The 16,753-nt window shown below is 39.0% G+C and overlaps 1 protein-coding gene across 1 annotated transcript in view; it reads right to left on the reverse strand.

The window, feature by feature from the left end:
• syn2b (synapsin IIb) overlaps positions 1–16,753 on the reverse strand; it is a 99,933-nt gene that overhangs the window by 25,658 nt on the left and 57,522 nt on the right. The window contains exons 2-3 of the mRNA XM_026167705.1: positions 5,719–5,776; positions 4,213–4,304 (exon numbers count right to left, since the gene is read on the reverse strand). Of these exons, the coding sequence (XP_026023490.1) occupies positions 4,213–4,304; positions 5,719–5,776 (150 nt within the window). The remainder of the gene's footprint in view (positions 1–4,212; positions 4,305–5,718; positions 5,777–16,753) is intronic.

The following is a 16,753-nucleotide window of genomic DNA, read 5'->3' on the forward strand; positions in this document are numbered from 1 at the left end:
TCTTAGAATTAGTTTAAACACTATAATTAGTCGTTTAATAATAATTCGAGTCTTGTTTTGAGCATTTAATCAATCAACAAAAAAAAATCTGCTTTTACTTCTTTGCCACTGCTAAACAGAGATTAACACGGACACAATTGTATCGATACCTGTGCAATTGTTAGTTCTGCTTAGAGTTCTGATTCTTTATTGATTGTCTGATTGATTTCTGTGTGGAAAAAATGCAAACTGCTTTCTACTGCAGAAACAGAATAGGGAAAAAAGGTCTCCATTTAAAAGCTACACTGCAATAAACCTGACATCTTTGTTTTGCTGTCAGAAAAAAAAGTCCCAGCATTGATAAAGGGAAACATTACGTTTGAAACATTAAACAATATATTTGCCAATAAAAACATATTCAAAAGTAACCAATCAACAATGTAGTAACTCTAAATTATGACATATTTCTCTTATATTCCTCCCCTTCATAAAATTTTGGACAACCCAAATACTTTGCTACTTAAATTAGCTGCTAGAAAACAGTGCGTTTTACTACTTGTATGTCTCACCTTGCTTTTTCTTGGTATAACATTGAAACCTCAAGTTATTTTACTACCCCAAGCCGGAGATAAAACTGGGGTGGGCAAGAAGCTGTTTGAGCCTTGCACACATTCTGTCCTGCTGGGAAATCCCATCATGGCAGGTGAAAATGAAGGTGGTGAAAATACTACTGTCAGAGAGGTGGCTGTGCACAGTTAACATTGATGAGGACTGCAGTGCAGTAAAATCTAACTACTGAGAGGTAATGAGGGATTGTTATGCACAAGTGAAAAGAAATAAATGCTAAATTGCAGAGAGTAATATATTCCCAGTGGGGCTTTTATTGATTTAAAGTCTTTTTTGTTGATTTTCTGTAATATTCTACATTTGAAACTGTGTAGGTCTCCATACAAAAACACCCACAGCACTGAAGCTCAGAGAAGCAATTTATGACCAGAGGGTTAAGGTCAGAAACAATATTCAGTGCAGTTCAACTCACTGAACGGCTGACGCTGACAGGACATGACTCCTGTTATTTTTTCTTTTGTCCCTGCATGCACGTATGACAGCGAGGGAATGTGAGGAAAAGCAGAGAGAGAGGTGTGAGAAAGAATACAGTGAAGAAAGAGATGTAGAGAGGAGTGAAAGAAGACAGACAGAGAGTGAAAACTCTGCCGCAGTGTGACCACCACCAGCTCTTCATGCACTGAGAATACTAATCAGACACTCCAACAAACTAAAAGACTCTGGTGGAGAGGACAGAGCAATTAATGTGACTGTAGCCTCTTCATTACTGGCAGTAAGGCTCATCAGTACTACCCTCATTCGATGTTGCCAAGAAAGCCACAGCCATCCAAACAACCTTTCAGTATGAAATGAAACAAAAGCGATGGTTGTCACATGTATAAACGATGTATTCACATAGATGCAACATGCACAATTTGAAAACGAATCTGCAGACGTTAGGCATACTCTGGCCATGCATGCACTGGGTTTTTGGAGCAAGCCAATCCCACTCAGGTAAAGTGGAGATGAGACAGAGCTTACATTTCTTATTATCTTTTTATTTTTTCTGTCTACAAACCCACCCGCTAGTAATTTATGCATAAATTCCAACTCACATACATCCTTGTAGTGTACTGCTTTGTATTGAGTCAGTCACTTTTACCACTATCCCTAATATTAGTACTGTTCGTATATCTTTATTTATAGATTGTTTTGTCACTGCCAGGATCATTGACCCAAGCCCTTTCAGGTTATCCTTAGTTTCTTTTGTTTGAGATTCCATAAGTGAACCACACCAACCCAAAGTTCATTTTCTGTGCTTTAGAAACTTCTTCCAGGATATTGTCTTGGCAGTTTGTCCAATAATTAAATAGAAGAGCAATTTTGTAAATGACGAAATTAAGGCGTGTGCCCATTTATTTGTGGCTAAATATGGGAGTGGAAATGAGGCTTAAACGACTGAGAACAATGACTGAGATTTATAAAAGAGGGCCTTTTAAATATAGCACTTTTTAGCCTTTGAGCACATTTATTTGTGACTCTAAATATAAATTATTTTAACTCAAAAAGATGATTATTTAGAAATAAATAGTAATTTCTTCAATAAAGCAGACAAAAGTAAGACAAAACACTTCTGGAAGAACCTTCACAGACATAAGACAAAACACAAAACTAAAACATTTTTAATGGCCTCTTGAAGACTTCTCATCAAATAGCATGATTCCTTTAGCGGAGCCTTTTCCTGTTTAGCCTGAAATCCTATGTGTGTGGCTAAGCATATGGATGCTCTCCATGTACGCACCACAACAATTAGCAAAAGAGATTCAGTTTTTCCTGGATAAGCAGACCCAAAATGGTTCAGATCACAAACAATCAATGAGTAAATGCAACAGTGTTGCATTTACTGAAATTGCTGTTATAGACTTTGCCACGTTAGCTGTTTTTCGGGGAGTTTCACATACTGATGCTATGAATACTGACTATGGCCAACGTGCATTAACATACATTAAAAACTAAGCAATTAAATCCAAATTTTGGTTTGTGTGTCTGAGTATGTGGAGGCTAGCTATGCATACATGCACTGAAGAGCTTGCCAAATGCTCTGTGAGTACTGCTAAAATACCACCCAAATGCAAAATGTGCAACGTGTTTCAACGTAAATAATGAGAAAACAAAACTTTTTGTTATTGCTTCATTTTTCATACATAACAATTAAAAACAAAACAAAACAAAAAACAAACCAGAAATTGTTCAGTAAAGACAGTATAGATGTAGATTGTGCAGTGGTAAAGTCTAGACATAAAAGATCTTCGGGGATCGAGGTTACTTAGCAACGCAGTATCTGAGCAGTTAGGAACTCCCCGCTTTGACTTGAAATCAATGAACACGCTGTAATTACAGAATCAATTGTAGGTGCATTCAGGTCGAAAAACTGTGCATCACACGGGCAGACAGCAAGACACACTGAGGTTTATGTTGGAAACTCGTTCATCGCCTCCACACAAAGAATAAGACTTCCGTAGACATGACACAGCTGGGACAGACGAGTGTGAATCATTCTGCCCGCAGTAATTTAAAGTCTGTCTTACTCCACATGATCTTCAGCATTTGGCCCTGGTCATTGTGTGAGCATGTGCAGGCCAGCCCATCATAAAACTAATGCTACACCCTTCATTTCCTGTTGGTTTTTTGCTTGTTTTACACCAGTAGGAGCTACCGTCTTGCTTAATAAGTCCCAGTCTTCAGCCAGGATACTGGTGTCTCTGTCAGTGTGGTTTGTGGTGTGTGAGCATGTCTACAGTATAGGCAAATCTACTGTACCACCCTGCGGGTGATGGTTGTGGTCAAACGCCTCTGCTCTTTTTCCACTGATCAGAGCTTTCAGTAAACAATGTTCATTCTTTCCAAATGCACTCTGAAGCTTTTCTGTCTTACAGAAACGACGCTAACTGATGCATAAATGTGGTAAATCAGGGCTAAAACTGTAAGTTTGCTCTTGCCCTTTCACAAGGATTCAAAGTGGTGGTAATTTTCCAAGGACTTAATTGTGTTAAGTGGCTGTAATTTAAGAGGAGAATCATTTGTGTCACGTGGAGCGTTGTGCCTTGTGCTCCTTTGTGTGCCCTTGCAACAGCAGTAAAACTACAAAGTTTGGTGATTTTGTGAAGATGGTGTAGGTTTGGCTTCATGGCATTACTGTAGGAAAAGTTAGTTAATGGTTACAGCTGCATTGTGTTTGCCATCAAAAGCTCTTGTTGCTTACTGGTGCACTTCATGTGCGTTTACTATTTTCTGAGAGAACCAAAGTGAAATTATCTCACAAAGATCTCACAAATGTCATTTACACTGTTTATGAATTTGTGTTGTTTCTGATGAACACCATACCGCACAATGGCCTTCTACTGTCTCTCTTTATGTTTTGTTTCACTTTCAGCAACATCAGGAAAAGATGAATGACACCGAAAGCTAAAGCGCTGCTGACAGGTGTCTTGCTGGTAAGTTACAGAGTGGGTAGAAGTCAAGTTGGGGTTTTTTCGTATGCACTGTCGTCATTTACACTGTTTGTGAATTTGTGTTGTTTCTCTTTCCAGTTTGGGATTATTCCTGTTCAATTTTACTCATTAGGATAATGATGTTTTAACAATTACTCTATGTGTGTGACAATGTCTGTGTACGTGTGATGCTGACCTGACAACTTTGGTCCCGCCCCTGATGACCTGCATGTCCACATTACAGGTCCCGTTTGAATGTGAGACGAGGTTGATCTCTGAGAACTCAGCCTACGTGGCGAAGGAGAAAAGAAGATAATTTAATCAGTTATGCAATGTTGATACAATCTGATGCTTATGATTGGTTATTTGTGCTTTTAATAAATGACATTGTTTCATTGTTGAAGGTTTTTGTGCAGGAAATTCTGTCCAATGTGCTATTTCTCTCTCTCATAAAGCTACTTTCACAGCATGCACATTATTCATTATTAATCATTTGAATGAATGAGTCACGGGGCAATCAAAACAAACAATTAAACGACACTTTTCAACCTCACAGACTTTTCCTGCTGTTATTTACTTACGCAGTCACGCTGTGTTATGCAGCGTAAATAAACCGTGTGCTTGTGCAGCAAAACAATGTACATGGCTGCTCTTTGGTGTGGTCGAAAAAACAGCGAAGATCTGTCTGTGACTCATAGCTGCCGACTTCTGTCTCCACTGGTGTCTATTTCACATCTGTGGTGAGGCTTGAGGTTGTAATTTAACTGTCAACATCTATTAGGTGTGAAACTGTTTGGTGTGAAACCCCAGAGAATAGTCATCTCAAATGCAGTAACCGAGCACTGCAAAAGGATTTTCTGGTTAGTTGGCTGAACCAATATGAAACCACTGCGACAGTCAAATCCTACATCTGAAACAACGTGAGCAAAAATAACTGTACAGCCTAATACACAGGTCCTGTATAATTTTACTGTATTTTTTTTGTTTTACAAGTCTAGCCAACTGTTCATGCGTGGACACTCACTTTACTGGACAAAGGAGAAGACAGATGAGGACAATAAAATTTTATGATGTTTAAAAAACAAAGTAAATCAATGTAAAGCCAGACGTATACAAAAAAGTTGATTATTTTTCCATTTTTCCGCACCAAAACACCTCAAAAAAGTATTACTGTACGTGAAGGTTACGTAAGAAAATGTGGCCAAATCAAACAGCTTCGTTTACAAGGCCATCAGCAACATTAGATTTCAACATTAAAGAGACGTCATGTCTTGACAGCAGCTGTATGTGTTAATATTAAGGTTTAGTTTGCTATGAGGTGACACTATGAGAATCCTGGGGGTAAATTTTGACACCATCAACCTCATATGTTGTTTGACGATGCTATCACTATGGTGTGAAGCAGGTAACATTTACCAGGTTCACACAATCTTGTGTTTAGCCTGTTAGCATTCTAAAATGTTTATCAGCATAATATGACCTAGTGTCTTAAAATACTACTGATGTTTACAGTAATATTTCTAGTTTTCCAAGAGATTTAAGCTAAACTAAAGAGAAAACTTAAATTCCTCTCAGATCATTACAGCTGCGAAAAGCATCTTCTGTTGTTATTATTAATGATACTCAATAGAATATCAGTTCACTTTGATGACTGGCATCTCTTTTCTGTAGCATCACATATTTATTAAATCCAGCATGATACCTGCTCCACTTTGATGTCATATTCCCCAAGGACCTTCTTTCCTCGAAACACTTTGCCCCTGCAAAAGAAGAGAAGTGTTTTAGTTTGCTATTGCACACACCAAACCTCTCAGTTGTCTATGCTGCCCTCTACTGGACAATATAGCTGCTGTGGCACAAATGGGAGACAGAAAATGGAGGCCTTTGTTTGTGCACTTCTAATGGCCAAACTTTCTCATATTTGTATGATGAAGCATATTTTAATGAGCCTTTGTGAACATATTACAAAAGATACAGTAGATAAGAAGGCCGTGCTGAAACTGCAGTTGGTCTCATCACACATGGTGGTGACGTTAAGTTTTGATCCAAGCTGTAAAACATTTTGCAGTTTGAATGATAAATGCTTCCAATAAGTGTGTTGTTCGATGTTTACGTACTAATATCTCGGCCGCCAATCGCTCAAGAGTGACGTAGAAATAGATTGCAAGTAAACACAAACAGGGAGACAGATGGAGAGCAGGCAGGAAAAGACAGACAGGCACAGAGAATGAGAAGAGCAATAGAGGCACACAGACCGTCAGCCAAAACACAAGCAGGATGTTTTTATTATACACAGGCATCACAAATGGATCGCAGAGTGTTTACTGCACATCCATCATCAAACCGTACACTGACTCTTAAAAAAAAAAAGCAATAACCAAGAACATGAATCAAAAACAGCAGACATGTTTTGGAAGTCGCATCTGATAGCTTTTCTTTATGAGTCTTCACCAAATTTATTATGAAATACTTTGTGAGATGTCTTTTCAGGAAACTCCAGGAGACGAGATGCGTCTAAAAAGATGGAGAAGTGAGTTCTCCAAACACATTTGGATCCCGGGTAAAGCGACTCCCTCTCTAATCTCACTCCTAATTGAACCTCCTTCAATTATTCATTCAAACAGCCATCCTCGGCAAATATTATGCCAGCTCATGTACCACAATTTATCATGACATCAGATTGCACACACACACATGGTTCCTCTCTGTGCTGTCAATTAAAAATATTTGCAGGGTTTTTTTCCACATAACCTCACAGGGACCTCGTGTAATGCGGCACGCAGGCATCTGGCTCGTTAGTGTGGTTCATTAGGATTAGACCATCTGTGAGAGAAACACTTTGAGGATATGATGCCTTAACTTCTGACAATCAATAACCACACCAACAAAATTGGTGACCTTATAACTGCAGCAATATATCTTTATTAGCCCTACTAGAAAGTGATCGTTTTAGTGTGTGTGTGTGTGTGTGTGTGTGTGTGTGTGTGTGTGTGTGTCTCAGCACAGGCAGCTGATTAAACACACTGCACTGGTGACACCCATGAATTCACCACTGAAGCCTTTACTGCATCGTGAAAAATGACCACCCCATGCCACGCATCATACTTATGAATGAAAAATGTCATCACCTCCCACAGCATTGACTCAACAAGTTACACCACAGTGCCTCCAAACAGAGTATTGAGAGTCAAACATAGCTGGTGCCTCTGCTGCTGAATGGGTTTAGGAGCAAATGAGGGTTCAGTATGTGTTCAGTATCTGGTGCATGAAGCAAACAATACACAGAGATATGCAATACCAGGGCAACACACTAATGGACAATTATAGAGCTCTACTGAAAGACAGCTGATGGAGCCTCTTTGTTTAATTCCATTAAAAAGAATAATGCTGCTGTCACATAGCAAAATGCAGGACATGCACATAAATATCCTCAACTGAGCTGTAAGTGAATTTCTGGGAATGAACTTTTACTGGATAGGAACAAAGATGACCTGTACATTCAATGTGTGTGTGATGACAAAATGTTGTTGTATCAGATGTCCACAAAGCTGTATTACTGCGATTTATTCTCAGTAAAAATTGACCACTGACACTGTCACACTTCAGTAGCAAAAGTAAATGCAAACAGGCGACTTTTTACATATCCAGCACACAAGCAGCGACCTTAGCCTGCATCTAGTTATGTGTTCGTGCAACTCGATATATCCTGTATTCACTTGGGCTTTTTGCCACTACTTAAAGGAAATGTCTAATTATTTAGCAGCTAAATCCTCCACAGTGTAATTCAATGGGTAAACTATGTTATAACTACATCTGTACTACATCTTTGCTGCTTGCTATGGCTGAAAATTAGTTTTGCAGGCTAGTAAATATATCTATAACATAGCTTTAAATATTGCACAGTGCAAATGCTTAGCTGGAACATACAGTTCAATGGTTTGCATTATCTGAAGCTAAAACTACTTGGTTCTCAAATAATGCAACAATCATGCATGTTACACAGCTTAGAGTAGCTTAAAACCACGTTGAAAAGAGGTAAGGTTTTTGCCTTACCTAGTGGAAAAAAGGCAGTTTCACTTGCAAGTCAAAGTAAACCACTGTAGGTCAGTAGGAGGAAGTTACCCTTTACACACGACCCAGTTTCCAGCAAACCCAGAATAGTATACAATAAGATAGAAGGTATAAAGGTAGAAACAATGCTTTGCCAGCACAGACTTACAGTGGCTTGCAAAAGTATTCGGCCCCCTTGAACTTTTCCACATTTTGTCACATTACAGCCACAAACATGAATCAATTTTATTCGAATTCCACGTGAAAGACCAATACAAAGTGGTGTACACGTGAGAAGTGGAACGAAAATCATACATGATTCCAAACATTTTTTACAAATAAATAACTGAAAAGTGGGGTGTGTGTAATTATTCAAGAAGTATGGAACAACTGTAAACCTAGCAAGACAAGGCCGTCCATACTTCTTTCATTTCTGAATGATCCCTTGAACAGTGCTCCGTGGGATGTTCAAGGCTTGGGAAATCTTTTTGTAGCCTAAGCCTGCTTTAAATTTCTCAATAACTTTATCCCTGACCTGTCTGGTGTCTAAATCCAATCGAGAATCTTTGGCAAGATCTGAAAACTGCTGTTCACAAACGCTGTCCATCTAATCTGACTGAGCTGGAGCTGTTTTGCAAAGAAGAATGGGCAAGAATTTCAGTCTCTAGATGTGCAAAGCTGGCAGAGACATACCCTAAAAGACTGGCAGCTGTAATTGCAGCAAAAGGTGGTTCTACAAAGTATTCAGGGGGGCTAAATAATAATAATAATAATAATAATAATAATAATAATAATAATAATAATAATAATAATAATAAATTTTATTTATGAGCATCTTTCAAGTCACCCAAGGTCACTTAGTAAAACAATGGCAGAATAAGAACAATAAAACAAAAGCACAAGATAAAATTAACAAACAGTGGATTCACAGTGAATATGCAGATTTGAACAGATGAGTTTTGAGTTGGGATTTAAACTGGGGGAGAGAACCAATGTTTCTTATTTCTGGGGGCAGAGAGTTCCACTCCACAGCCTGGGAGCAGAGCAGCTGAAAGCTCTGCTTCCCATGGTGGTGAGGCGGAAGGAAGGTACAGCAAGCTGGATAGAAGAAGAAGATCGAAGTGAACGGGCAGAACAGGTAGTGGTTAACAGGTCAGAAAGGTAAGGAGGAGCCAGGTTATGAATGGCCTTGAAGGTGAGCAGAAGAAGTTTGAAAATTATCCGGAATTTCACAGGGAGCCAGTGAAGTTCCTGAAGAACAGGGGTGATGTGCTGGTAGGAGGGGGTTCTGGTGATAATGCGAGCAGCAGAGTTCTGAACCAGTTGGAGCTTATGGAGGGATTTTTGGGGGAGACCATGCAGAAGAGAATTGCAGTAGTCAATACAGGTAACAAGACTATGGACAAAAATGGACGTAGACTGGGTGGAAAGAGAAGGAAGCAATCTGTTAATGTTACGTAGATGGAAGTAGGCAGAACGGGTGAGCTTATTGATGTGAGATTTATAGGAAAGTGAACTGTCTAGGATGACACCAAGGCTCTTAACCTGAGGAGAAGGGAAAACTGTGGAGTTATCGATGGTGAGTGAGAAATGGTTTGCCTTCATAAGGTTGGATTTGGTGCCAATAAGGAGGCTCTCAGTTTTATCCTCACTGAGCTTTAGAAAATTAGAGGTAAACCAGGATTTTGACTCGGATAGACATTCTGACAGGGAGGAAGGTGGGAGGGAGGAATCAGGTTTGCAAGAGAGATATAACTGGGTGTCATCAGCAAAACAGTGAAACTGAAGATCAAATTTGTGGAAAATGGTACCTAGAGGGAGGATGTATATTATGAAGAGAAGAGGGCCTAAAACTGAGCCTTGAGGTACACCAGAGGTGACAAGGAATAGACGAGAGCGGAATGATCTTAGTTGAATAAAATGGGAACGGTCGAGGAGATATGATTGAAACCAGGCGAGGGGTGTGTCAGAGATGCCAAGAGAAGAAAGTCTGCTTAGAAGTACAAAGTGAGAGATGATGTCGAAGGCTGAACTCAGATCTAAAAGGAAGAGAATGGTGAGAAGACCAGAGTCAGCTCCGATTAGAAGATCGTTAGTGACTTTAAGTAAAGCAGTTTCTGTACTGTGACATGAGCGAAAACCAGATTGAAATCTCTCGTAGATGTTATTATTAACCAGGTGTAACTGAAGTTGAGCTGCAACCACTTTTTCGAGTATCTTAGAAATGAGGGGTAAATTGGAAATCGGACGGAGGTTGTTAAAGTTGTTAGGATCTAAAGAAGGTTTTTTCAGTATAGGAGTGACTAGAGCAGTCTTGAATAAGGAGGGAACGATACCGGTGGTGAGAGAAAAGTGAATGATAGCAGAGATGAGTGGGAGTAAAGAAGAGAGGCAGGATTTCACAAGCCCTGTGGGCATGGGGTCAAGATGACATGTGGCAGGCTTTGATTTACATATGAACTCGGAAATATCGGATAAATCAGGAAGATGAAAAGTGGAAAACGGCTCAAAAAGGAGAAAGGGTTCTGGAGAGGGCGCAGACACAACATTTGATCTGAGTTGCTGGTGGATGTTATTGATTTTCGTAGTCCAGAACACCATCAAGGAGTTACAGGTTTCAGAGGAATAGAAGTGTGGTGGTAAAGTGTTGGGGGGTTGAATTAGTTTGTTGAGAACTGAAAACAGAGTCCTTGCATTACCCTCATAAGAACCGATAATACCAGAGTAGAAGCTTTGTTTTGCCTTGCTGATGGAGTCTTTATACTGAAGTACGTGGTATTTATAGATTTCTGAATCAACAGTTAAACCAGATTTCTTATATTTACGCTCTAGCTGCCGAGCTTTGGCCTTCAGAGCTCGGAGGTCAGGGGTAAACCAGGGAACAGAGCGAGCGAAGGAAACAGAGTGGGCTTTTACAGGAGCCAGAGGATCAAGGACAGTGCGTAGACAATTATTATAAATTAACAACAAATCATCAGGAGTAGAATAGAAGTCTGGAATCTGAACATTGTCCAAACTGGTAGTGAGAATGTCCATATCAATGTTCTTGATGTTGCGGAACGAGATGAGACGGGTTGGCTTGGTAGAAGAGCAGCAGAGAGTGCGGTTAAATGAAAGGAGGAAGTGGTCAGTTATGGGGATTTCAGTAGCAGAAAGATTTGAGGGAGTAAGACCAGAACAGCAGACCAAGTCCAGGGTGTGTCCTTTAGAGTGAGTGGGATTCAGAGCCTTCGAGACAGGAGGAAAAGTCTCTGGTGAGCGCAAGGTCATTGTTGTCCATGTGAATGTTGAAATCTCCCACCAAGATCACATTTGGGGAGAGAGATGAAAGATGGGTTAGTAGATTAGCAAAGTCACTGAGGAAGACAGGGTTAGGTTTGGGGCTATACAGTAGCTATGATGGTGGGAATGGGTCCAGTCAGCTCACATGCAAGGACCTCTAGAGAACTAAAGGTATCAACATTAACTGGCAGGACTTTCAAGTGCTGGTGAAAAAAGATCGCGAGACCACCCCCACGACCTGAGCAGCGGGGTTTAGAAAAGTAAACAAACCCCAGAGGAGTAGATTCATTTAGCTGAGAAAAGTCATCAGGTTGTTGCCAGGTTTCAGTTAAGCAGAAATAGTCAAACTTACAGTCAGATAGGAGGTCTTGGATGAGAGGTCCCTTTACTTGTCAATGAACGAATGTTTAGAAGACCGAAGTTGAGTGGAGTATTTTCTTTTTTGCTAATCGCGGTGGGTGCCCTGGGCAGGTGGGCTAGAGATCGATGGTTGACAGCCCGATCAGGGTTCCTGCGAGGGTGGCGAGCAGCAGACCAGAATAATTTAGTTCCATTGGAGTTATTGAAAATCCTGAGGGACCCGCGATGGATGTATCTCCGGCGAGGCTGGAAAGTGATGCCCGGGTGGTAGCGGAGCTCCGCCAGCGACAGGAGCGATAGCTGCCCGCGATGGCACAGGAGCTCAGCGGCACCCCACTTTTCAGTTATTTATTTGTAAAAATGTTTGGAATCATGCATGATTTTCGTTCCACTTCTCACATGTACACCACTTTGTATTGGTCTTTCACGTGGAATTCCAATAAAATTGATTCATGTTTGTGGCTGTAATGCGACAAAATGTGGAAAAGTTCAAGGGGGCCGAATACTTTTGCAAGCCACTGTATGCACCCTCAGGCAAAGACTGTTATACTGAAAGCTTTCTCTCTGTTACATCCATTCAAGCCTCTGTTTCCTTCAGCATAATGAGCACTCTCAGGGGGCAGATAGTGTGACTAGTTCTTTTAGGCTAAAGGATGCCATACATCCCAAGGCTGCCAAAAACAAATCATCTCTGACAGGTTATTCCTAAGTTTTCATGTATTTATTACATAGCATCCACTAATGTCTTAAAAAATAAACATATAGTTGAGCAGAGTTTAATAGTGTTGCCCAGAGACACACACCCACTGCTGCTTTGTTATTCTAGAGAAAACCAAAAAGTGTGTTCAATCCATCAGCAGTGACGGACTACACGGCATTAAAGTGCACTGCAGCAGAGATCAACATTATGAGGAAATATGTACAGAGCAATTCCCCAAAAGTCTATTAGCTTGTGTTAAAGCAACAATTCAATGTAAATGAAATTTTACATTGAACTCCAACATCAAACTGTGTAAACAACATTTGTTGTTAATATCGATCTCTCTCTCTCTCTCTAAATATATATATATATATATATATATATATATATATATATATATATATATATATATATATATATATATATATACATATATATATATATATATATATATATATATATATATATATATATATATATATATATATATATATATATAGATAGATAGATAGATAGATAGATATAGATATAGATATATAGATATAGATATATATATAGATCGATATATATATATATATATATCTATATATATATATATAGATATATATATATAGATAGATATATATAGATAGATATGCATTAAGACTGTGGTAGACATTATCAAAATGAGCCTAACAGACAAAAATAGAAGACCAAATTACAAAAAAATGGGTTGTTTTGTAAAATGTAAATAAAAACAGAATGCATTGATTTGCAGATTTGCAGATCTCATAAACCCATATTTTAGTCACAATGTATTAAATGTTTATGGAAAACATGAGCTCATTTTCAATTTTATGGCAGCAACATGTCTCATGGGGGAAGCAAAAGGCTTTAAAGGTAAGTGGCACTGAAAAGAAACAGTTGGAGGAACATTTAGGAACTAATTAGGTTAATTGGTAGCAGGTCAGTGACATGATTGGATATAAAAAGAGTTGTGGCAAGGCAAACGCAGGCTGTATGTGTGTCATGCTGGGGTCTGTAAACACATGCAAGCGTTACAAAGAACTTCTTAGAATGGCAGTTTCTCAGTAGTAAAGATGGGCTGTCACGTTTGGAGAATGAAGATGTTCGGACCCAGATGCAAGGACGAAAGAAAACAGCATTCCAATAACATACAGCTGTTTATTTAGGCTGATTAAATTCCAGGAGAAACAAAAACTGTATAAGGCACACAGATTAAACAGTACAACATGACAAAGAACAGAAGCAAAGTGAGGGTCTGAAGACACAAGAACCAATTGGAAAATTGGAAACATAAGGTAACCAGACACAGCTAAAACTGATCAAGAATGACAAGACAAAGGATGTAAACCCAGGAACAAGCCACAGAAGAAAACAGCTACCAAAATACAACAGGGGAATATCGAACAGCGAGATGGAGACTTAAAAAGACACGGGGGAAGAAAAATGAGGCAGCATATAATTGAAACCCAAGAAATGAGTTTACAGCTCAGAAACTAGATTGCAAAATGTGGCTCAAACTAAGGTGAGATTCAGATACTGAAGCTTTTTACTGCTACATAAAAAGCTCAAAGCACCATAAATGCAAGAATCCAAATGTGACTAGAAATAAAGCAAAACTAACAACGAAAGCCATCAACATTATCGTCATCATTAGACGCTTATGATCTCAGGCAGCACTGCGTTAAAAACCTTCGTGGTTCCATCATGGAAATCATAGCATGGGTTCATGAACACTTGCAGAAATTTGTGAACACAGTTCACTGTGTCATCCATAAATGCGGAGATTGAGGCAAAAGGAAACTATTCTTTGGTCATACAAAATGAAATGTGAAATTATGTTTGGAAACATATATGCTGCCTGCTCCAGTCTAAAGAACAGAGAGACCATGCTGCTTGTTATCAGTACTCAGTTCAAAAGCCTACATCTGTTCCAGCATGCATCAGAGCCTATAGAATTAGCAGCTTGCACATCTGGAAAGGCACCATCATGCCTTTTTCAGGGAAGACCTTTTATATTATAGCACGAAAATGCTAAACTGTTTACTACATCTATCACAACAGCAGGGCTTCGCAGAAGACTCCAGGTGGCCTCACCAATTGAAAACATTTGAAGAATACAATGTCCCAAAATTGCTGAGCAGCTAAAATCCTACGTCGGGCAGAAATGGGACAACATTCCTCTCCCAAAGGTCCAGCAGCTGGTTTCCTCAGTTCCCAGACATTTACTGCTGTTAAAAATTGAATGGATGCGACACATTTGGCACATTTTGTTAGTTTAAACATTTGATATGTTTTCTATATCACAGATAAAATATGAATTTATGAGATCTGCAAATCATTGCATTCTGTTCTTATTTACATTTTACACAGCATCTCCAAATTTGGGGAATTGTCTTTGTAAAAGTAAATGTAAGCTTCAACTCATGAACATCGGCCAAATGCACCTGAAGTAAGTTTCTAATGGATTGAGTTGATAAGAGTTAGGGATAAAAGAAATGTCTGCATGGTTACATAATAGTCAAATGGCTTCAATTTAGTAAAAAGAGAAGCGATACACAGTAGCAATTACTAATGGTTCTGTGTTAAGTGGATGTGTTACTGAAATTGTGAATTTCTGGAACAGATGCAGATATTGCTATGATGTTTTTAACTGTAGAAATTACTCTGTGGGAACCTCATATTCAGCTCAGCACACCATTTGTCACATTTGTCTGTAAAGTTTAGCAATGCAGTCCATTATAAAATGTTACTATCTCAAATGACATAGATGGTTTAGATGCATATTTTGTGAACTACAGCAACAGCAGGCCAAATTATCGAGGACTTCTTACTGGTCTAAATGTAACGGTTGAGCTCATTTTTCTACGATCATTTAATATGATTCCACTTTTGCTATTGATTGGTGGAGTCCATGAGTCTGCGGCAGCCTGTGGAAATTAAGCCTTTCAAATCAATGCATAGTAATGGCAGAGAGACAGCAATAAGGAGAGGAAAAGATGACAAAGACAGATGAGAGCAAAAGGCAAAGAAATGAGTGCCAGCAGTATTGCAGATGGGGATACAACGAGTAGATTTAAAATAAAGATAACATGTAATAGCTCTAGCATCACGCTCTGCATAATTCTGCTAAAAAGTCAGATAGTAGTAGATTTTTCAGTTCTTAAAGTTTTTACTCTGCTCCTAGGCTCCTAGGCACAGAAGAGAGAAACTTCACATCAAAAGCCACACACTTCACGTCTGGCTGCTAAACGGTCATGAAATAGACAGGACCATTTCAACAAATATCTACCCTGAAAGATGTATACATGGCCTAAAGTCCTGTATTATATAATGAAATTTACTTGGCAAGTATACTGTCAATAATCATGGTATAATGACTGTATCTGCTGCCTATTATATCCTATTACACATACATATATAAACATTATGATAGAAAGTGTTCCTTGGCACTCTATTTCTCCACTCTTTTCTCTCCTATTTTAGCTGTTGTTTACCTTTCAGAGGCATTTTTCCACCTCTCACTCAGTAGTTTTGATAATTGATTCAGTGTGTAGGTGCATCCAAAAGATGCAAGAAAACAAAAGAGTTGTGCACAAGTGATCATGCAAGGTACTTTGTGTTAATTGTGGAAATGTTATATTGCTGACATATTTGCCTACCAGTAGAGAAGACAGAGAAAAATGTAAGTTGTCAAGTTATGCAAACACTTTGAAAAGAACAAAGCTGTGATTTTAATAAATGAAAGCTGATCTACTGTAGTTTCATATGATCAAGAATGCTTTAATTTTTACAACATGACTGCTGTCCCTTCTTTTGTTGTGGCAATCTGAGCCAGTATTCGCCTTTGCCTCTACTGGATCTACACTTGAGATTGTGGAAATCAAGATTCTGGCTGCTGGGGTAGAAGGGCATTATAAGTGTCTGCTCAAGTGTAGTGAGAGACAGCTGGTGCAAACAGACAATGTAGGTGCATGAAAATGAAACACAGGGATCGGTGAACTTTGCAGGCTGTACATCAAGAATTCATTTCCAGTCTCTATGCAAACTTTCGGAAGTTATTGTGTCATATGGTGGAAAGATGAATAAATAGCATCATCTGAAATCACTGGCTAAGGTGTTTATGTTGGACTACCAAGGAAAGGTGTGAGAAAACAGAAATCCTTAACAGGATATAAGTGGAGTATGTATTTATACACTCTTGTTCAAAAAGGGATACCTGCTATTTTGTCATGTTAAACTGTAGATTTCATACAGTGGTGTTTACGACTCCTATTACAGAGCAATGCAAACTGGCTCTAACCACAATATAATGAAACCCTGGTGTATAACTGAGCATGAG

The sequence above is a fragment of the Astatotilapia calliptera genome, chromosome 5 (assembly GCF_900246225.1).
Source record: "Astatotilapia calliptera chromosome 5, fAstCal1.2, whole genome shotgun sequence".
NCBI classification, from domain to species: Eukaryota; Metazoa; Chordata; class Actinopteri; order Cichliformes; family Cichlidae; genus Astatotilapia; species Astatotilapia calliptera.